Raw genomic sequence first — 23,960 nt, 5'->3', positions numbered from 1 at the left:
CTGTAAATGATTTCTTGATTACAACACTCAATAATTGCAGGTAATCTTAAAATCTTCATATTAAGGTTAATTCTAAAGCAGCCAATAAAATTTAAATTAAAAATTTAGCGAACAAGAAATATAGGTATAGTAAAAGCTATTCGTACAAATTTGTATACCGCCGCATTTTGTGTAAAATTAGCTCCTGGCGTATATGTGCCTTATTTTCGACGAAATTTTATTGATGAAATGTAGTTTAAAATATATTCGCGAAAATTTTCAGAATTAAAATATTTATATTTTTTATAAACTCTGAAATTAACTTTGGGTGTCATCTAACAGATGGGTGTAACCCGGGGCAAACCACCCCCTCTCAAGAACTTGGATTTAGAAAAAAAAGCTTTTTTCTTCTCAAGTTACAGCTTTCAAAAATTGAAAGCACACGATTTGATCAATATCTATCAGTTAAACATTAAAGGGGGGTAAATTACAGATAATCTTTTTCAAATTTTTTAAAAGGGATTTTTAAGTCATCTCACTATTTAACTCGTAACTATTGGAAAATTTGATTTTTAAATTGAATTTCTAACGTTGTATGCGTCTTGGGTTTGCAATAAAAAACAAAATGCGAAATTTTCATAAAAAGGAATTAATATTTCAATCTCTGTTTAGAGGTTTTCCCCCCTTCCCCTGAAGGGAGAGAGGGAGTTGAAAAAATACAATTTAAAAAAATTTAAAAAATCTGGAGTCGGTCGTTTTAAAATCTCGGGGTCGGAGTCGGCCACTTTCCTTCCAACTCCGCAGCCCTGGTTATTTTAACAAATAAAATAAACTATCACTTTTGAAAAAATGTATCAAATAATTATAAAATCTCGGATCATAACTCAATTTGAATAACTCCAGCACGGCATTGTATAAGATGACGTGACGTAATAACTCTTGAACATTCGTAATCATAGGCTATTTAAAAAGAGTTTAATACTAATACCGACATTATTTCCCATATTTCATTGCAGAGGGAGCTCTGATCTTCTTGGAAAAGTTAAAATGAATCGTTTGGAGCGTGACACACAATAATCGATATTTTTCGTGATTCACTTTCATTTTCTCTTGTTGGGAAAAACCAACAAACTGTTCTTTGAACTCGAAAATGTTTAAGGCAGATGGAATGTTTCGACGCACACGCTATAGATAAATGTGGGAATATCTGTTTTTACTAAAATAGCTTCCTGGAGCGCATTCCAAATAGTTTCAACTAAAACGATTTTATATTTTTGGATAATGAACTTTGTTTTTGTTGGGGGGGGGGGAGTTTAATTACACTCCCCTAGATGTGTACATTGCAAAACTTCATACACTTTTTGAACATGTTTAGAACTTTTGTAACACGGGACACTTGTCCCTGTTTCTAAAAACACTTTGAAGTTCACTTTTTAGAACAGCTTTCAGAACACTTCTGAGAACAATTTTCAGAACACCTACTTCTTTGCACACTTTTTAAACACATTTTGAAACGCATTTAAGATTAGTTTTTTAACACTGAAACATGTTCCATTTTTTAAAACGCATTTTAAAACTTTTGATAACATTGTTTGGACATTAACACTTGCTCTCTTCTTTTAGAACACTTTGTAGTGCCATTCCACGGAGAACGGTCATTTTGTCCCGCACGTGACGCCTCATATATTTTATTGAAAATAATACTTAAGAAAATTAATGAACAATTTTTTTCTTCTTAACAAATAACAAACTTATGTGTGATTTCTTAAGCAAAAAATTTCGTCATTGCACTTTGAAATTATTACTTTTTAATGAAATATATGAATAATCAAGGGCGGGACAAAGGGTTGACGTTTTCGCGGAATGGCCGTACACGGAACACCTAAAGCCCTGGTTTATTAGAAGCGAAATCACCGCGATTTGACGTCGCTGCTCGGCGTGACGCTGAAATCAAAGTCAAGTGATTCCGGCGTGCCACTCACAACGTCAGTTTTGGTCGGGCGCGCATGCGCAGAAGAATCAAGTTTTCCTCTCGGCGAGAAGCGACGCCGAAGGTCGGCGATTCCCTCCTAGGGAACCAATGCTTTACGGCAGGGCTTCGCAACCGGTGTGCCGCGGCACACTGGTGTGCCGTAACAAGGAACCCGGTGTGCCGCGGTATTTTCGTAGTTGTATAAAAAGAAAGAGCCTTGATGTATTTTATTTTAACCTTACGATCGAATAGCGTTTGTATCGTTCTGCAACTTCTCAATTCACCCTGTCGGTCATGTGCAATAAGACATACCCAAGAATCAAAGAGGCGAGATTTTCTGCCCCACCTCTTTTAAACTTTTCACGATCCTATTATTTTCAGTTTGCGAAAACGGATTCTAATTTCCACGAAATGCACTAATTATGCAGAATTTTTTCTAAATTTTTCACAAACGGGAATATCGCCGCCTCCTCCAGTCAAAGATCGTGCCCTCCCCGCCCAGAATTTTAGCCCAAGCTTTAACTTTGTTTTCCTCTTTTCCAGTTCCGATACTAATTTCATTTTATCGTAGTTTCTCAAAGTTCGATTCTGAAACTTAACAAACTGGAAATTAAAACCATAAACTGTTAACTCCATCGTGAAGCTCTCATGGCAAAGAACTTACCAGATGAGCTGAAGTCGTGAAAATCGTGAATTTCATAAGATCGAGGCCGCTTAATTCTCGCCTTTTCGCCGTATACTTTGTGAAGAACTGGGGCAGATCACCACTCCCTACTTCTTCATACAGAGATTCGCTAGCTTTCATGTGGTAAGGTACTATCAAGAATTTTCGAATTGAGGGATGAGGTACCCCATTTTTTGATTTTAAAAAACGAAATGCAGTACAGCAGTTTGTTGCAAGACAACTATTGGCTGGCAAAACTAACGTACATGGCTGACATTTTTGAACACCTTAACGAATTGAATCGGAAAATGTAAAGACAAGGAGAGAATTTGGGTTACATGTATGAACGAGCTAAACGGGTTCAAATCAAAAATTCAGCTGTGGAGAGAAGAAGTAGATCGTGGCTCATTGGACATGTTCAAACAGACCGTCAACGTGGTATGTGAAGGAAATTGCATGGCAGAAAAGCTACTGAATGTGGTAGCGGATCATTTAGTCATACTTCAGAACAAGTTTAAGCACTATTTCAAGAATACTGACATAGAACGGTATGACTGGATTCGCGATCCATTCTCTTTATCTGCCGATGCATCAGTTAAAGACTTTTCTTTGAAGCCGCGAGAAGAATTTATGGACCTTAAGAGCGACCGTACTCAATGTTGAGCGAAGTGCCGCTCTGAACGAATTTTGGTTGCTGGTTATAAATGAGTATGTCACCATCTCTTTTCTTGCTATTGATGTGCTGCTACCATTTTCAACTACATATCTTTGCGAACTCAGCTTCTCAGCCCTCACACTTATAAAAAAACAGCAAGAAATCATCTCTAAGCCTGGAACCAGAACTTCATGTAGCTCTTTCCAGGATAGAGCCGACCATCAAACGTCTTTGCTCCTCAAGGTAGGCTGAAGTGTCTTATTAGTGTCAAACGGAAGTTATAGGTGCTTGCTTCGTTTTTGAAACATTATTTGATAAATCGTTTAATTGCAGTGTGCACACTTTAAGGACATGCTTGATGGAAATGCTTTGAAACATATGAAGCATAATTTTCTTTAAAGTCTGATATAGGTAATTTTGTTGTTCATTATCAACCTCAATACATTTGAAGTATTTCTACTTTCTGAATAAATTAAAATACACTACGTTAGTTATAATTGTTTTATTTATATTGAAAAAGCCCCCCCCCCCCCCGTCTTTCTACCAGTGAATGATAAAAACATTTTTGTATTACCATTACGAAGTTAGGTTCAGTGTGCCCCGTTGATCTAGAAATTTCTTAAGTGTGCCGCAAAGTAAAAAAGGTTGAGAAGCACTGCTTTACGGTACATTTTTTGAAAGCATTTGCAGAAAACTCATTTGACTATAGCAGTAGTTTTTGTTGCTAATTTGACAGCAATTTCGCGTGGCAGCTGTCAACCGCTGTCGAGCAATGCATGGCGGGGGAAAGGGTGCAATCAAGAAATCCCATCCTATTTGGCAGCATTTGTGACACCACGTGACAGCAATTCAATGCAAAAAAAAATTAAAAAAAGAATTTTGAATTTTTGGCATCTTGAATTCAAATTATGTTTTTCGCAATCACGAGCGTGTGAGGTGTGTGTGTGTATTTACGGTGCATTTGTATGTATGTACGCTCGCGTGTGTGTATGCTCGTGCATGTGTATGCTCGTGCGTGTGTGTGTAAGCGTTCGTGTGTCTGTAGACGTTCGTGTGTGTGTATGTAGCGCGTGTGTGTAAGCGTTCACGCGTGTAGGCGTGCGTGTGTGCAGGCGTGTGTATGTAGGCGTGTGTGTAGGATTGCGTGTGTATATGAACATATTTGCAGTATTTTCTTCATGATTTATGCTTTGAGTAACTTGGTTATTGGTTGTAATTGTAGTTCAACATAAAGAATGTTTGATCGTTTTTTACACACATGCTTATAACGCAGCAAGAAATGAATATTCTCCAAGAAAACGATCACTTGCGAAATGTAAGAAGATCTTCAAAAACAAATAGGAAAAGACCAAAAAGTCTGTGAAATAATAAAAAGCATTCAGTGAAAAATGTAGACTTTAATTTCCAACTTTTACATAAAACTGAGCAAGTTAATTAAGACATTGATTTATGTGAAGACATTAGGTCTTACATAAAAATACAGCAAATGTTCGTTGTTAATCCTATTTCTAAAGCAATCAATTTCAAAAGAGGTTCAACTTTCTTAATTTTTAAAGATTTTTTTAACGTTTCATTTTTGTCTATTCAAAATTCTCTGCACTCTAAAATTCTAAATCTCTAGTACTTGGGTACAGTTATTTGGAGAATTTTAATTATTTACCAGTCTTGTGAATGCCTGAGGACAAGTTAGTGAATAAGATATTTCAGTTATTTACGAGATTCTCGGGTTAGGTAAGGATTAAATGAAATTTAAAATTTAAAGGTTTGCTTTTGTTGTTAAATATTTTACATATCAAGTTACATTCAAGTTTCAGCAACTGTTTTGTGTTTTCAGTAGCAGGCTCATTCCACCGTCACGTGCGGGAAAAAAATGCGCTTAAATTTCATTAACATTTCGTCATATCTCTTAATATTTTTATGAAACGGGGGTAAGCCATATTTTTTAAATCTTTACATTTGATACAAATATACTCCTGACACAATTGTATTTTTATTACACAATTTTGTTATTTAAAATAAAATTTATTTTACGTGCGTCACGTGCGGAACACCCAAAGTCAACCTCTGGTAACTTGCTTATGAACAAGCTAATATTTTTGCTCTATTAATACATCAATGACTTAACAAATTGTAGATTTTGAAAGCTGTGGTTCTAACGTAAGGGAAACACATCTCATTAGTTTAGAAATAATTATTCAAACCATTGAAAAAAAAATATGCATATGCGCATTCCATTGAAAATGGTCATTTCGTCCCGCACGTGACGGTTCCCACATTTCATAAAAAAGAAATAATTTTTGTAGAAAGTTTGTGCTTAAGAAGTCACACATGCGTTTGTGATTTCTTAAGCAACACAATTTTGTTCATCATCTTCTTAAATTATTATTTTTTATAAAATATATGAAGCGTCACGTGTGGAACAAAATTACCGTTTTCCGTGGAAATGGCCCAGCATGTCTTGAGACGAAGCATTCATGAATTTACGAAATCGGCGCAACTAAGTGTGCGACAAAATCGCAATGGAGTCGTTTCCAAAATTTTAAAAGTATTTTTTTCCGAAAGAGCATGTTTAAAAACATAGGATCTGACCATTTTTTAAATAATTTGACTAAGTTTAATATTTTAAAAAAATTACTTCAATCGGTGCGCTTTCATGGTTTACGATTCTGCCGATGACTTCATGATGAAATGTCATTCGCTGTTGCCATTCAGAAGAGCACAATATTTAATTCCCATCTTTACTCACGTGTATTGGCAACGATATGGTTGATAGCAAGCGTAGAGCGCAATTTTAATTCGCTGCTTGATTATCATAACGTGGAAACGTAGGAGAAAGATGCGGCACAAAGTGCATCTTTTGTGACGTCATGAATACCACGCCTTGTTTGAAAGATCGGACATTTTATAAAATTAATTAAAAAATAACTGTTGGGAAAATGAAAGTATTTTTTTTTTGCTTATTTTATCAATTTTAGTGACCAAAAGTACTATTTTTTAATGAAGGAAACAACCCCATTGTGAGAAAAAATCGCTACTTTCTTTCGTTTTCTTCGCCTTTGGTCCCAGTTAGTTCGAATAAGCGAAATTGTATTGTACATATTGCAACGTTGTGCATTGTATTGTATGTTATGTATGTACATATTGTATAAGAACTTAATTTGAGTAAATAGCATACTATCTTCCTTAACGGTATTTTCTGGTTGGTTTCGAAAATCCGAACAATTACATAACGTGGAAACGCAGTGAAAAATGCGCCAAAGGACATCATTTGTGACGTCATAAAGACCACACCTTGTTTGAAAAATTATACATTTTAAAAAATTAATTAAAAAACAACTGTTGGGAAAATTATTTTCTGGATCCACGCTTTTTTTTTTTGCTAATTCTATCAGTTTTTGTGACTAAAAGTAGTACTTTTGACTGAAGGAAACAACGCCATTAGAAAACTATTTTAAACTAGAAAATCGCCCGTCAAGGTATGACGGGTGAAAATTGCGTCTATGTTTGAACGAAGCCATTGCCTCTTTGGTGATATTTTGAAAGTTGAAATTTCAACCCCAACTCCAGTGGAGGAACCCTAAACTCCAGTAGATAGTGTTAATTGTTGACTACTTTTTTGTTTCTTTATTCTCCTAAAATGAGTGTTACCAGTGAAGCAGTTAATTTACCAGATCCAGTTTAACCTCGTCAAAATAAAGCATTTCCTTGCATGTCAAACATTACCAAAAAATATTATCAAATTATAAGGCTGTGGCCTGAGTTTCATTGTTGATGATGTAAAAAGCGTTACTCGATCAGTGAATTCGCTATAATATATATATGAGGCTTATTGTAAAGCAGTGCTGAAAATGCGTAGAATATCATCTACATATGTTCCGTAGACTTACAGAAATGTTTCACAACTTTTTTCATCTCTCAAATCAGTTATTGTTGTTCACAATTTCAAGAATCGTTTTTTTTTTAAATCAAATTACTAAATCAGCGACTTAAATAGCCTCGTAAATTGCTACAAACAATTTAAATCAAAAATAACATGCAATTACTAATCGTCATACATAAATACTTTTATGAATTAGAAAACATTTTCGAAGCAGAAAAGAAACTCCCCCCCCCCCCCAAAAAAAAATATGAAGTACACGTGTAAGAATCATGAAGTAGTTTTTATTAAAGATATTTTTACTTTCTTCTATATCTAATACATAGAAGAAAGTATTGGATTCGTGCAAATTTTCGAATTTCGAATTTTGACGGATTCGAACGTTTTGAGGTGTGCTGAGTCCATTTCGACTATTTTTGGAAAATGTCTGTCTGTCTGTGTGTGTGTATGTATTAGGGTGCGTCTTGTTTTTAAAGGTGTTGTTTTTTCATGAGGCACCCTCTCATTGTGTTCCTTTGGATGAAAAAAACATTCTCATATCCGAAAAATAAAAATTGAATAATATTTAGAGGGTGCTACCACAGCTGCAAAATTTGTCAACTCTCTCTTTTTTTATTTTTTTTAAATTTATTTATTTAGTCTGGATAATTAGTAGCAATCAGTAAAAAGCTTGTATTGTCACATGGAAGTAACAAAGAGAAAAATTACAATATTGCTGAATGTATAAGACCGAAAGTGTAAACCTGTGATATGAATGACCGAACCTTTGGATGCTTTTTTGACATTATTACAAAAAAATGACAACCATGAAATTCTTATTATTTTCTTGTATATATAAGAATAGGTATTTGTGTTATGTTAAACCCAACCAACCTAATTTCATGTTGATTAAAAATATGACAAGATGTATTGGGGAGTTGATTTTTAAAACCATTTTTTTCACAATGAATGTAATTTTTAATCACTGGTAGCACCCCCTAAATTATGTTCAAATTCTATGAAACTTTTATGTGTGTATTTTTTCATCAAAAGGAAGCAATTAAAGGGGTGCCCCATAAGAAATTCAAAACTTTTTTAAAAAGTGCATTATAAGACACACCCTAGTATGTATGTGTGTGTGTATGTATGTGTGTGTGTATGTATGTGTGTGTGTATGTGTGTGTGTCACGTCCGTGTGTGACCAGTTTTTTGTGGCCGCGCTACAGCAAAAACTACCGCATGAAATCGAACGAAACTTGGTACACTTATGTGCCCCTATGTGAACTTGTGCCCATTGGTTTTTGGCGCGAATTCCTCCAAGGGGGGTGGAGCAATGGGACGTTTTTTGAGTTACGCGTGATTGCTATTCCTCAGGAAGTAACTGGCGGAATCACACAAAATTTGGTCCATATGTTGCCATTAACAAGAACAGGTGCTGATTCAATTTTGGTGTCAAACTCAAACGGGGGTTGAGCTATAGAACGTTTTTCGTCGTCAATTGTGCCTGCTGTATCTCAAGAAATAATGAACGGAATGAAAGAAAAATTTATCGGCAAGTACCCCTTAGTGGGTGTAAGAGCTGATTTTATTTTGGTGTCAACAGCTAAAAAGGGGGTAGCGCAATCGCCCGTTCTTTTTTTCCATCCCTATCTCAAGAAGTAATGCTACGTTCTGGTTGAAATTTGGAATATATGTGAATCTATATGTAAACAGGCTTTGGTTCAACTTTGGCGCCAATCGCGCCAAGAGGTGCTGATTTATTTTTATTATCATTATTTTTTTAGCGAATAAAAATAGTTTTATTAATGCAACAATAAGAAAGATAAATCGTAATAGATTGTCGTCTGCGTATTTCTCGTGATTTTAATTGTATGGAAATTATCAGAAATATTATCTCAATGATTTAAAATTTTTAACAATTCAATTTTCGCTCTTTGCTTTGCTTTTGCAATAATTCAGACATTGGGATGGTCGTCAAGTTTTTGCATGTGTAATTTCGTTTTTGTTGGGAATATTGCTTCCTCGTCAAGCATGGGGAGGGATCAGAAAAAAAAAGAAAAATATAGAAGAAAGTTTCGTGATGGCCACAACATACTAGTTAAGTACTGTGATAAAGCCATATTTAACTGAAACATAATAGTAACAGTTCACATTTTAGAATTCCCTTTTTTATATGTAATTGTTTTTTCTTTTCAACTTTAGGAAATTCAATATGAATATAATTCTACACTTCAATAAATAAACCAAGTATAAAAGAAAAAGGCTTTTAATTGTAAACAGTATTAATTAGGTTCTCCGCCAGTATAGGGTGGGGAAAAACTCACATTCACGATTCCATCACAATAACTAAACTGTTCTGCACATAGACTAATAATAAGAGTAGACAGAGCTTTCCCGGACTTGCTGATGAAAAAATTGGTTCATGGATACATCATGTGACTGGTGGAAGGCTTGGCGAAAAATTTGGCAACATGGTTGCTAGGTGGCAGGATTATCTATAGTTTGGCACTCGACATGTATTTTAAGACGTAATGTGTTTTTATTATAACTTTTTTTCCCTGGTGCAGAGATGATTGAACTGTTTTTCTTTTAGTTATGCATTATTTTGACATTAGTAATTAGTTTTTGATCACAGGTTTCAGTAACTTTTATTTCATTCGGAACTGCTACGTCAGCGTTGGCGTAAACGTTTTGCGTTAACGCAAAAATGTACTAATCGGTATCTTAAATTGAAATTGTAAGTAAAAATCTTACCGCTTGCCGATTCTTTTTGGGCGCTTGCATCTTTAATTGCTTAGGGCGTTATAGAAATTGAATAAAGAAAATGCACAATACTATCTAAACGAAAAACTCGTTATATTAACAAAATATTTACAACTTAGAATAACAAATTTACAAATCGGACTCCATAAAGGACCATTCTTCCGTGTTTCATCAATTGTATTTATTTTATTTCTCGCGGGCGTTGATCGTCTGCTACGATCAACGCCCGCTGTTGCTAGGATATCCACCAGTCGCATGGTTTGGTTTATGAGCAGCAAAAGTGTTGCCATAGCTCGGTCTACTCTTATTATTAGTCTATGGTTCTGCATCATTTCTTTTGCTGTTGCCATTAAAATAAAAAAATAGAAAGCGCAGACGATAAATATATATATATATATATATATATATATATATATATATATATATATATATATATATATATATATATATATATATATTTAGAAGAATTGTTTACATTGCAAACGATAATTAAAAGTAAAATTAAATTCAAAACATCGCAGCCGATAAATTAACAAAAAGCCGTAACCAATAACCTTTTAATTTTTTTTATCATCAGAGACATCATTTTAAAGTCCTTGTCAAAATTCTGGTTTCTGTAAAAATCTTTACTAATAATAAAGCCGAAAGTCTCTCTGCCCGGATCTCTGTCTGAGATCCGGACATCACAGCCGAGGGTCCTGGACCCTCTCTGTCAGGATCTCTCTCTGTCAGGATCTCTGTCTGTCTGTCAGGATCTCTGTGACGCGCATAGCGCCTAGACCGTTCGGCCGATTTTCATGAAATTTGGCACAGAATTAGTTTGTAGCATGGGGATGTGCACCTCGAAGCGATTTTTGAAAAAATTTGATGTGGTTCTTTTTCTATTCCAATTTTAAGAACAAAATTATCATATGATGGACGAGTAAATTACGAATTTATCATAACGTGGAACCGTAACATGGGCACAAGCCAATTGGCGAGATACGAAATTATCATAACGTGGAACCGTAACATGGGTACAAGCCAATCGGCGAGAAAATTCATCATACATTATTTGTAAATATACAGGCGAACCAAAAGACCTTTTACTTTTTCTATTACGGGCAAAGCCGTGCGGGTACCACTAGTTATAAAATAAAAGCAAAACATGTTGAACCACACCAACAATTTCCATTTGAAATATGCTTAAATTTTTTTTATAATGCTAAACTTAGAAAGTATCATCCAATTATTGCTAGCTAGCTATGTCAAAAAAATTATAAAGTAAGATGTTTAGCAATTAAACAAAATTTTCTTGTATTATCATGTTCTTTAATCTATCAATACCTTATTTTACTTGAGAGAATGCTGAAGAAATATAAAAGCAGAAAATCGTAGCCATGGGAAATTCATTATATACCGGAATTTCTTTTTTAAAAGAAATTAGATTAACAACGAAAATATTTCATTTTTAATATTAAAAGAAGATATTATTAATTTAAATTTTAATTAATCAGCTTGGTTTTAAGGAAGTTGAATAATGTGTTGTGATGTGTAAGATAAGGGTAAAAAAATACCTTTCAATTTTCTTGTATGTCCCTGTGAATTTTAATTAAATTCACTAGAAAGAAATGCATTTGAGCAAGAAGTTTTTATAGCTAATTAGAATTGTTCACTTTACTTAAAAGCTTTTCTCTTAAGTTTGGTGAAAATTCGCTTTTGTGATTACCTGGACAATATTAAATTTTTGTTTGCTGCATTAAATTTTAGAACTCATCCAAAAAGACGTGCGAAAAAAACTTCTTTGTAATACTTTATTAGTCATGTTTGGTAGGAATTTCCATTCACACCATTTTTCAGTATAATTTTTCTGACATCTTTACAAAAGTGTTATCTTGTATAAAAAATTCTAGTTAAATATACTGTTACAAAATTATATGTCATTGAAATTTTTGAAACTCTAGATGTTTCTTGAATTTATTTTTGTGTTCAAAAACTTTTTTTTTTTTTTGTCTTATATCTTTGAATCCTTCTTATTTTTGTGAAGGAAATTATCGATCAACTGCTTTTTAATAAAAGTTTGTTTGAAACGCCTTAAGCTGTCTGGTATACTGCTATCGTTTTGAAGAACATATCCACTTGCATTTTAATTTTTATTAGTAATGTAGTTATCTTTTCGCAACACAGGGTTTTTTTTTAAGATGTTGATTCAAAAATTAAATAAGTGTAAAAGATTTACTGTTGACATTGATGTTCAAAAATCTATTTTACTGCTCAAAAATCGATTGAAGTATTCCAACGTGAAGGAACTCTAACGTTCCAAACGCAATAAAATTTCCGTCTACCTGTATAAAATTTTCTAATTTGTCATTGTAACAATGTGCCATCTGAATTGTATACGATTTAGTTGGTTAGGAGGTTGACACTGGTTAAAATTTTCTCGCTAGTCGGCTAGAAGGCATCGAGAATCTGTGTGCTTTGATTAAACTAAATTTCTAATTCTTAGTGGCTATTCTCGACATTTTTCCAAATAGCGAGCCCAGCCTACTCCTGGTCGAATACTGACGATGGCATTTACTTATTCATATACACTGGAACGACAAAAATTCGGGGACCGTAGGTAGTTCGGATTTTCAAATTGTTCGGATTTTCGAAACCAATCAGAAAATACCGTTAAGGAAGTATGCCATTTACTCAAATTAAGTTGTTATACAATATGTACGTACATAACATACAGTACAATACACAACGTTACAATATGTACAATACAATTTCGCTTATTCGAACTAACTGGGACCAAAGGCGAAGAAAACGAAAGAAAGTAGCGATTGTTTCTCACAATGGAGTTGTTTCCTTCAATCAAAAATAGTACTTTTGGTCACTAAAATTGATAGAATAAGCAAAAAAAAAAAACATGGACCCATCAGAAAATACTTTCATTTTCCCAACAGTTATTTTTTAATTAATTTTATAAAATGTCCGATCTTTCAAACAAGGCGTGGTATTCATGACGTCACAAATGATGCACTTTGCCGCATCCTTCTGCTACGTTTCCACGTTATGACAATCAAGCAGCGAATTAAAATTGCGCTCTACGTTTGCTATCAACCCTATCGTTGCCAATACACGTGAGTAAAGATGCGAATTAAATATTGTGCTCTTCTGAATGGCAACAGCGAATGACATTTCATCATTTGTGATGTCATCGGCAGAATCGTAAACCATGAAAGCGCACCAATTTAAGTAATTTTTTAAATATTAAACTTAAGGAAATTATTTAAAAAATGATCAGATTCTATGTTTTTAAACATGCTCTTTCAGAAAGAAATACTTTTAAAATTTTGGACGCAACCCCATTTTTACTGACCCAGGCAACGCCAGGTATTTTTGCTAGTTACATTATAAAAATCAATCAAACTTTATTAACATCGCACATAACGTTGTTACACCTCAAGAAGTCGTCGCTCAGTTAAATTAAAAATCTATCGAACACGATCTCGTGCGTCTTTTACTTTTCAACAATGAGGTGTTGCCATTCGGCAGTTTGTGTTAAAGTGAAATAAATAAATGTATTTATCAATTGAAATACATTAAATATGGATTAGGTATATATTACTAGAGATGATCATTACGTTGGAACATTATTGATTGAGAAGAGCACCTCAGGTTCATTATTACAAGAAGCTATATTTAGGAGCAAAATTACATAAAATTGCTTAAAAGAGGTTAAAAAATATCAACACCATTTTTCACATAACTTTCCATCAATTAATTGGTCCACCGTCTTCAGGTTCAAACAAGTGTTTGAATAAAGCACGATAAAAAAAAAAAATACGCTTTATTATTATTGTTCAGCTACAGTTGTGTTTGTTAAGTTATCATAATTTGTTGTACGACCCATGCAGGAGCTGTATATCTTATTAAAGCGAATGATGTGTATGAATAATTCGGTGAACTTATAGTTATGTCCATGCTATCATAATTTAAAATTATCTAATGTAAACACAAATATTTTTTTAGCTACAAATTTGATCTGAATAATCCAGCGGTTCCCAACCTTTTCGATTGTGCGGCCCACCAGTTTTGTAGAAAACACGATTGAGGCCCACTAACTACTATAAATTACTTGCCCAGCCAAAATTTTTTTTCAAGGGGGGGGGGAGGGAGAGCACCTGCTCATAACTGTTCTTAAGTGTAAGTAACATACCGTATTAGGACTGAAAGTGCGTTAAAAACGAGGGTTCTGAAGATGTTAATCCCCTTTTCCCTTTATGTTACACCACAGATATAAATATACTGTACAAGAACAATTTTTAAAAGAATTTTTAAGGAAGAAAATAACTTTATTGCATTCACTTAACTAGCATAGCTGTAAGAAAACTCAAAGAAAAGTCTTCGAAGTTAAAGCTCCATGGGATTTTTGGTGTTGTTTTTCTTCTACGAGGGATTTGATATCTGAATTTAAACTGAAAAATTTTAGTCTCAAATAATTCGCAACATTCAATGCATTTCTGCGTTATTATTTCTTTTAAACTGCAATGAAAAGTCTTGTTCAAATAGGTAGGTTGTCGAAAAGCACCTAGTTTCTTTGGCAATTTTCATTAAAGAAGTTTCTGATTCATTAGATTTCATATATTTAATTATAGGGGAAAGTTCCTAAAAATATGAAAAAACTTAATCCTAAAGTTCCTCATTGGCGATGAGCCAGGAAGAGTTTCTGAGTGACGGTATATCCACGAATTTTCGCAAAAAACGGAAATTAATGCCCCAAGATATATCTTGGTTCCAGTAGCGCACACAGGAATTTTGCAAGGGGAGGGTCCAAAAAGTCGAAAGCCTCATTCTCATATTATACCCCAATACGCCGCCAAACCTATTGACGTGATTTTATCGATTCCCGAGAACGAAAAAAAAGGAAAAAATAAACTACTGAATAAATAATTAGCATTGTTTAATGAAATATATTTACGTAAATAAATAACCAGAGAGCAAAATAATTTACGCTTTTACTTTTCCTATATTAAAAAATGATGGATTCAAGTTCATTGAATATCATTTTAACCTGTAATTACAAAATTAAAAATATGATTATTACAGTGTATTCATTTATAATCACCATTCTGCTTCTCATAGGCAATTCGTAAGAGGAAAAGTGCACAGTATTTTTTTAAACCTTTTAGCGTGATGATTTTACTTTTTCACTTATTACAACTAAAATTACTGTAACCTTTGTTTAAAATTATCCTACGTACAAAATACGTAGAATCTTAATCAATCGGAGAAAAAAGCAGGACCTATGGGAGGGGTCCGGACCCCCTATGAGAGGGGCCCGGACCCCCTGCGCCACTGCTTGGTTCAGATTCTTCCAAGGCCCAGTAACACGCTGTTCGCGGCCCATGGGTTGGGAACCGCTAATCCAAAGATCCGGGTAAACGAGGGGTGGATAAACGATTGTATACTTTAATTACATTTTTTAACAAAATTTTACAAAAATTAACTCTCATTTTTTACTGAACACAAAGGAAACATGTAAAATATTTACAGTACTTTATGTACTCTGTGAGGAGCTATTATGGAGTATGTAGTAATCAAACAAAGAAAATTGAATGAATTTCTTAAAAATGCACAGACTTCGCACAAAAAAAGTTGAACTAATTTATGTCAGGAAACACTGACTTAAACTCATTTAAAAAAATCACCGATTTTCGGCTGAGAGAAATTTGAATTTTTTTTTTTTTTTTGAGTTTATTAAAACTTATGGGAGTGCGTTCGGATTTTTGAGTTTTTGGATTTTCGACATTAAAATTTCTGAATTTATAATGAAATAATTTATCGATTTATTTTTCAGTTCCTGCATGGATGCCAGATTTCGAGCTAGGCACTTTAGAAGGCCCGGAGAAGTGTCGCCAATTGAGGCTCAAGCTGCAAAGAGTTTCCGAAAGAAATGGTTTTATCAGGTGAGAAGAGTTGAGGAAACCAGTTGCTTGATAATTAATTATCTGTAGAAATATAGTGTACTCATTGCTTCCTCAGGATAACTACGTATTTCGGTTAATTAGTTGGCTAGAAAAGACGTATTATCCCTTCTTATTTTGATGAAAACTTGTAAAATAAGTATTTTCACTTCAATTATTCACTTCTTTTTTTTTCTCTCTCTATCCCAAATGAGTTTTCAGTAAATGGACCAATCGATAAGGATAACAAAATAAGGTCCAAAATGTTTGTACTTAAAATTAGCTCTACTATACATAGTACTGATAAAGGGTAATATAAGAAGAAAAGTAACAAAAAATAAAGGTTCTTTAAAAAATGCGAACGAAAAAGGGATTAATAAGGTAAATAAAAGATAAATTCAAATAGGATGAACGGAATGAATCCTTGAAAATAAACTCAATGTATTAAATATGAACTAAGCTACTTTCATATTATTGAATAGTGATAAATATCTTCAAATATTGTTAATAAATACTAGATCATCATCATAGGCTTTATTATGTTCATTTTCTAACAACTCGTAACATTTCTACGCATGAGTAGAATTGCTACGAGTTGTTAGAAAATGAACAACACTTAGTGCAGTTTGAACTCAAAATAGCAATCAGTGGTTGTAGGACAGATGGCTCGTACAAAACATTTTCACCATGCTGTTTCAATTTTCATGGGAAAAGGTTTTAACGAATAAACTTTTCTCAAAAAATGTTTCTCGCTCATAGTAAAAATTTTTTCGCAAAAACAGTTGACTAGTTGGAGGAAATATTCATAGACTAATAATAAGAGTCGCTTATTATTAGTCTATGGAAAAATTGGATGGTAAAATATTTGTAGAGGAGCAAAAGGCTCGAGATAAAGTCTTAACATGCCGTACAGCCCCCTCAACCCCCCCCCCCTTCCCCAAGTAAATTTCTGCAAAAAGACATGAAAACAGATAGGATAATGATGCATGTATTTTATTTGTGCATCTATCACATCTTTTAGCATAAATCATAACATATGTGAAAGATGCATAAATATTACTGGATGTTATGTAGCATAATAAAAATAGTTTTGTAGTAATAATCCCTATAATGTTTTCTAATTATTATTTACTAATTGCTCCCTAGACGAAAACATTAAGTGAAAAGTTCTGTAGTGGGGGAAGGAGAAATTAAAGTAAAAGAAGCAGTTTAGTAATTAAAGAATTTTTCAAAAATACATGAATGTTTAACAAAAGTGTTTTCAAACTTTTTATCAGGCCGAAATTTATAAGTACAAATGAGACAGTAAGAAGCGAAGGGACGTAAGTGGATTACTCTAAGTTTGAGAAAGAAGCATTTGAAGTTCAGATCCTGGGTAGGCTTTCATTGATTTTTTTTTTCTAAATCATGCTGCGTAGCATCATGCCCTACCAGGGCTACTACTATTATCTCTAGCCCCAAGACGGTGGAGAGGTTCACCTACCATTTACACAGTTCATCTTGAAATTTTTAATTTTGGCACTTACATTCCTTTACTTCTCACTTCCTGAAATGTCACGTAAAAAGTCCATGTCGTTCACTAAAAATGTATTTTCTGAGCATTTTTCAGAAAATACAGAACATTTGTTCATCATTTGCTTCTGACTGAACATTTGTTCATCGGAAATTAAAATTGCAGAAATGTGTTTCTGTTTCAATGTACGAAAAGGAAATGACTTCATAGATGATAAGACATCCAAAAAGAAACTAGTATGTTGTGGCCATTACAAAACTTTCTTCTATATTTTTCTTTTTTTTTTCTGATCCCTCCCCATGCTTGACAATATGCAATATTCCCAACAAAAACAAAATTACACATGCAAAAACTAGACGACCATCCCAATGTCTGAATTATTGCAAAAGCAAAGCAAAGAGCGAAAATTGAAAGTTATTTTAAAAGCCTTGCTTGAATTAATTATAAATATTTTATTTGTTAACAAACATAAGATGGCAACAGTTAAAAATTTTAAATCATTGAGATAATATTTCCGATCATTTCCATACAATTAAAATCACGAGAAATACGCAGACGACAATCTATTACGATTTATCTTTCTTATTGTTGCATTAATAAAGCTATTTTTATTCGCAAAAAAAAAAAAAAAATCAACACCTCTTGGAGCGTTTGGCGTCAAAATTGAACCAAAGCCTGTTTACATATGGATTAACATATATTCCAAATTTCAACCAGAACGTAGTATTACTTCTTGAGATAGGGTACTCACAATGGAAAAAAATAACGGGCGATAAATTTTTCTTTCATTCCGTTCATTATTTCTTGAGATACAGCAGTCACAATTGACGACAAAAAACGTTCTATAGCTCAACCCCCGTTTGAGTTATTGACACCAAAATTGAATCGGCGCCTGTTCCTGTTAATGGCAACATATGGACCAAATTTTGTTTGATTCCGCCAGTTACTTCCTGAGGAATAGCAAGCACGCGTAACTCAAAAAACGTCCCATTGCTCCACCCCCCTTGGAGGAATTCGCGCCAAAAACCAATGGGCACAAGTTCACATAGAGGCACATATGTGTACCAAATTTCGTTCAATTTCATGCGGTAGTTTTTGCTGTAGAGCGGCCGCAAAAAACTGGTCACACACAGACGTGACACACACACACACACACACACACATACACACAGACAGACATTTTCCAAAAATAGTCGAAATGGACTCAGCACACCTCAAAACGTTCGAATCCGTCAAAATTCGAAATTCGAAAATTTGCACGAATCCAATACTTCTTACTAATATTATATATGCGAAAGTTTGTCTGTATGGATGGATGTATGGATGTATGGATGGATGTATGGATGTTTGTTACTCTTTCACGCAAAAACTACTAAACGGATTTTGATGAAACTTTACAATAATATAGCTTATGCATCAGAATAACACATAGGGTAGTTTTCGTCCCGTTATGGGGGGCAAAACCCCCTTAGGGGGGCAATAAAACACAATTTTTGTATAAATTCTCTAATATTGGGATGAAAAAATACTTGCACATATTTACATTATATGTCCATCGAAAGCTCTGATTTTTCTGCTGAAGATGGCACCTGTTCGAAATTTCTAAGTAGAATAAAAAACGAGTTATGAGCTTTTTAGATCCATGTTCGAAGGCTTTCCTCGACTTAATACAGTATTTAGTGTATCATCTCAACTCCCTGTCGATAGCGACAATTGTTGTATTGTTGACTATCTTTGCTTTTCGTGACTGTTCAAGGCTTTTCTCAAGTCAAATCTTGAAGTAAGATTTTTGTACAAGATTGGCAAATAATACATGATTTGGCTGATGATTTTCCATTTAAACGGAACTTTAATGTAATTAATGGTTTTTATTATTATTTATGCTGATTGAACACTTACTCATTATCCAAACAACCAGCAGATCGCCAAAATTTTTGCAGAAAGATTTCCGTAGCTGATGCATTTGGCAGTTTTTTCAACGTTGCTGTTTTTGAAGCCGAAGACTACGTCATAATGTTTCTCAGCTTTCACCATGTAAACAAAATATCGCCAATCAAAAAATTTTCAAAAGACTTTTTTTACTGTATTAAATAATCCAGCAACTAAATTAGGCAAATCCATAAACAGCACAAAAACTTCCATTAATTTTCCTTTTTGCACAATTTCAAACAATCACCAAATTTTATTACTTATTTCGGTAACATTTCGGATGAAACTGTTTAGCGCCATTTTATGGTGACCAAAAATATCTCAGCATCTGGCGACGATATCTCTGTAACGAAAATTAATATATCGTTTTACAAAGTAAGGAAAGAATGGGGGAGCATCATCGAAGGTATCCCGAAACGACTTTCGCAAATTCGGTAAAATCGCACCAAGAGCCACAATGATTGAAATTTCCCGAAATAACTAAAGCAAGTATAAGGGGATTACGAGCGCAGCTACTTTTTTTTAATCACTTCGTACTTCATTAGCCATACAGAGAAGGTTTTAGACTCCATGTTAAAAAAAAAGTATCAGCAGATTAATCTTTTTAAACATGAGAAGATTAATTTCATGTTTTTTAAATTTGTGTATATGCTTAAATATAGTGCTTTCGTTTCTAAATCAATACTACTTTGTTCTTTATACTTATTGCTATTTTAGTTTTATGGGTAAGGAAGAAACTCGATTTTTAATCACGTCAAAAAGATGTGTTTTAAATTCTTTCACTTAAAACAGAAAGCAAAAGCAAGTAACGATTTTTTCTAATAATTATTACTGACCCAGGCAACGCCGGGTATTTTTGCTAGTTCTTCTATATATTAGATATAGAAGAAAGTAAAAAAAGAAAATTGTTAAATTTTCAATGGCTGTTTTAATGTGTTTGTGATATTGTTATTCTTCAAGCTTCTTTATGATTAAGAAACTTTTATTATTACAGATGTTATCGGGTGGTTGTAATCAAGTTAGGGAAAGGAGATTCAATATCAACCCTACCACAAAACCCTCATTACATTAATCTCACGTCGTATGAAGAAGTTCATCAAGAAACTGACAACAGAGGAGCTTATCTGGCCGAAGCATTTGACAGGTACTTTTACACAGCCTCAAAACCTATTATAGCGAACAAAAACAAAGAAGTTATCGATATAAATGTGTGTATATATATATATATATATATATATATATTCTTTTTTTTTTTTTTTTTTTTTTGCTAAGGTGTAGACTAAGAGTACATAGGCATTATAATGATTTTCAGCGATTGGAACCTAGTTTGCAATTGAATGTCAAACCTCTTATTGTGCGCCATGTTTGGTCAAAGCTTCGTACAAACTTTATAATTCTAATCATCTTGCTCTGTTTATAATCTTAAAATTAGGTTGGACCACGTCGGATCTTCTTGATAATTCCACGCTTGTTGAAAAACTTCTGTGATTTGTTTTTTGGTTGCTAAAGTGAAAAACCAGCTAAAATGACTAGTGTGTATGGTGAAAGTTATATGAACCGTAAAGATTTTTTATAAGTGGGTAGAACAGTTCAAAAGAGGTCGAGAATCATTGTCTGTCGAGCATGGTTCTGGCAGGCAAATTGAAGGTGCGGCATGTTGGGATTATCTCGCAAAAAAGCTTACAATTAACAACCAATACTACTCAGATATGCTTTTAAAGAAGGTGTCCATGAGAGAGAAACGTTGTGAACCATTAATAAAATAGGCTGCTTTGATCACCCTTTAGCCTCGATTTAGCACCATCTGATTTCCGCTTGTTTGGCCCATTGAAGCAGGCAGTACGCGGAAATGATTCCAGGATAATGAAGCTGCACAGAAATTAGTGAAAAATGGGTTTCAACACCAGGACAAAAACTTCTTTGCAGCCGGTGTAAAAAAATCTAGTAACCCGTTAACAAGTGTATAGGTATTGAAGGGAGTATGTTGAAAAGCAGTCTTGTTTTGTAGAACTAAACGTTTTTCTCTCCAGGTCAGTTTTTCTCTTCAGTTACTGAATGACATTCGTACGTAAGAAATCAGGCGTAGCTCACAGTTTGTTTTTTATCTTGTAATTTCATTATTAGAATATGGAAAAAACTTGCATGTGATATTTTGAAATGTTTTTTCTGGTACTTATGCTGTTATTATAATTTTTTTTTTCGAGAATACTAAAAGACACGCTGACACGCATTGCAGAAATAAAATGAGTACTGTATTCTAGGGCATACTCCGAATACCTACTGGCTCTTAGTCTACTCCTGCTTTCGAAGGAATTTGATGTCCTTTTCTTTTTTTAAGTATATTTCAGAAATAATGACTTAAAAAATTACTCACAGCAACATCTGATAGACAAAAATGCCTGTTTTTCTAGTATAAATCTCATCATATTTTTTTGTTGTTTTGTCTTTAATACGTATTATATGCTTATTATTGATTATAGACAACTGTGCATTTCGCACAATCAAATGAGATGTGTTTCATAAAAATTCTATGTACCTATTTTCTATATTTTAGCCTAAGTTACCCATCATCTTTCCTCCGACATTGCTCCCTCTAAATTTGTGTATAGAATACCTTCTGTTATTTCCACACCCGCAGCCCCGAATAACAACTCAGGCCGCTCCTGGGTATAGTTCATGGAAACAAGCAATTTAGAGCGAGAATTTCCGCAAGTACAAAAATGTTTTTATCCCGTAGTGAATCCGAAATTGAACGCGTAGTAAAGCTCTTGGCACGGGTCCGTGATCCCGACTCGTGACGTAACCCCCATCGATCGGCGGGCACGCAGCGAACGTAACCGACATTGGTCCGAAGCCGACACAAAGGTGTTCGTCTGGGAAAAGCCCTCCCTTTCAGACGATACCTTCGGGTAAATGATCGCGAATGCCCTGTTCATAGATGACCCCCTGACTCTTTGACTCGGCGAAAAAACAATTATTCCGTCCATAATGGCGCTCGCAGCGGGCAAGATGGGAAAGATGTCCAGTTTTCGTGATACCCGTAAGTACAGGACTCTTTTGTTATATCTTTTCCCGCTTTTTTTCTCTCTCGGGGCGCCCCGTGTGATGTTGGGAAATGACTGCATTTACGAAAAGTAGCTTCTTTCGAAATTGGAAACTTGGAATGAAGTCCGCCTCCATGTTAACTTTTTACTTTCTTTTTTTATTATTGATACAGAATTAGCTTTCGAGCGGTGGCAGCAGTTCTTTTCGTAGACGTACAGTAAGGTTCAGTGTAAGATTTTAATCAATGTAAAAGCTTTTTACCTTTTCCCTTTCTCGTCATAGCATAATTATTGTCCTAAAAGCTACGTTCCTGGTTTTGTACAATTTTGTAAGGTATATAGAAGTTGAAATTGTTTTCATGGGTGCAAATAGAAGAAACATTCATAGTTATTACGTTAACAAAATGTACTATTTGTTTTTAAGTTACGTTACCTAAATAGGTAGGATAATTATTTTTCCAACTGTTTAGATTTAAAAATTACAACAAATTCTATAAATATGTGAACATTAAAATTGGCGCTTAAAGTTGGTGTAAAGAGCTCGCTATGAAATGCTCTGTCCTAAAAAATACGTAGAAGTGTCCACTGTACAATTTGTTACATCTCACAACTAACTGAATAAATTGAAGTTTGTTAAAAAAAATTGATGATGAGATTGAATAAAATTTTTTTAGAGGCACGAGTGCCCCGACGGGAGGTCTAGAAAGGTGACCTCCCAAAGGGTGTGTGTGACCTTCAAAAGATTTTTTTTGTCTGGTAAACTTGATTTGACGATTGGCCCTTTTTTTTTTTTTTTTTTTTTAAGGTCTGGTTTTAATGCAAGGATGTGTGTTTGCTCGAATTTTAACGTTCGGTAAAACTCGAAGTTTCTTTTGGTAAATAATTAATTTCCACCCTCACAAAGAGATGATTCATAATTTAGATTCTCAATCACAAATTACGAGTTTAGTTGTTAAGCCCGAAGAATTAATAGTAAGTCCTGATGTCTCAGAAGTATTGTTTCGTAAACGTGAAAGTAACAATAATAATGATACAGGTTTCTAATTTACACTGGAACGATCACTGGGAAGCGAGAGTTAAAGAAAATTTGACTGACAAAAAAAGCGAGGAAACGATTTTTCGATTCACAACTCAAACTGCAGGCGGCGCTGCTGTCTCTGTCTAATGGCGGCTGAAAGAGGTAAAATCAAGACCAATGCACTTACATAGGATATGACCTGTCCAACGAGACATCTACTTTAAGTTGAAAAGTTTTACTTCTTTGGCTAATTTCTAAAATCACCGAAAGATGGCGTATTCGAGCGATGGAACTAAGAGCACGTTTGGAAGATCTTTTAGGTGAAAATCACATGCTTGTATATTTTTAAATTAATAATAATTATTATGTATACATATAGATAGATAGATATCAGTGTCGTGCGGTTCGCCAAAACAGAGGCTAGGGCTTGGGCACTCCAAAAACAATTTTCATTTCTCATTTGAGGCAGTGAGCAGCAAAGGGATGCAAATGTACATTTACAGGTTTTGAGTAAAATGCGTTTAAAGTTCCGGTCTTAGTTAGGCTTTCATTGAAATTCTTTTCTAAATCATGCTTTTTAGCAGCAACTACCAGGGCTACTAGTACCACCTCTTGCTCCAAGACAGGAGAGCTT

At 34.1% G+C, this 23,960-nt stretch overlaps 1 protein-coding gene across 1 annotated transcript in view; it reads left to right on the top strand.

The window, feature by feature from the left end:
* Window positions 1-23,960, top strand: part of LOC129225066 (tyrosine-protein phosphatase 69D-like) — a 331,748-nt gene that overhangs the window by 127,105 nt on the left and 180,683 nt on the right. The window contains exons 7-8 of the mRNA XM_054859614.1: window positions 15,717-15,825; window positions 20,259-20,408. Coding sequence (XP_054715589.1) covers window positions 15,717-15,825; window positions 20,259-20,408 — 259 coding nt within the window. The remainder of the gene's footprint in view (window positions 1-15,716; window positions 15,826-20,258; window positions 20,409-23,960) is intronic.

The sequence above is a fragment of the Uloborus diversus genome, chromosome 6 (genome assembly GCF_026930045.1).
Source record: "Uloborus diversus isolate 005 chromosome 6, Udiv.v.3.1, whole genome shotgun sequence".
NCBI lineage: Eukaryota > Metazoa > Arthropoda > Arachnida > Araneae > Uloboridae > Uloborus > Uloborus diversus.
Note: the sequence above shows the minus strand (reverse complement) of the source record. Positions and strands in the feature narration are given on the sequence as shown.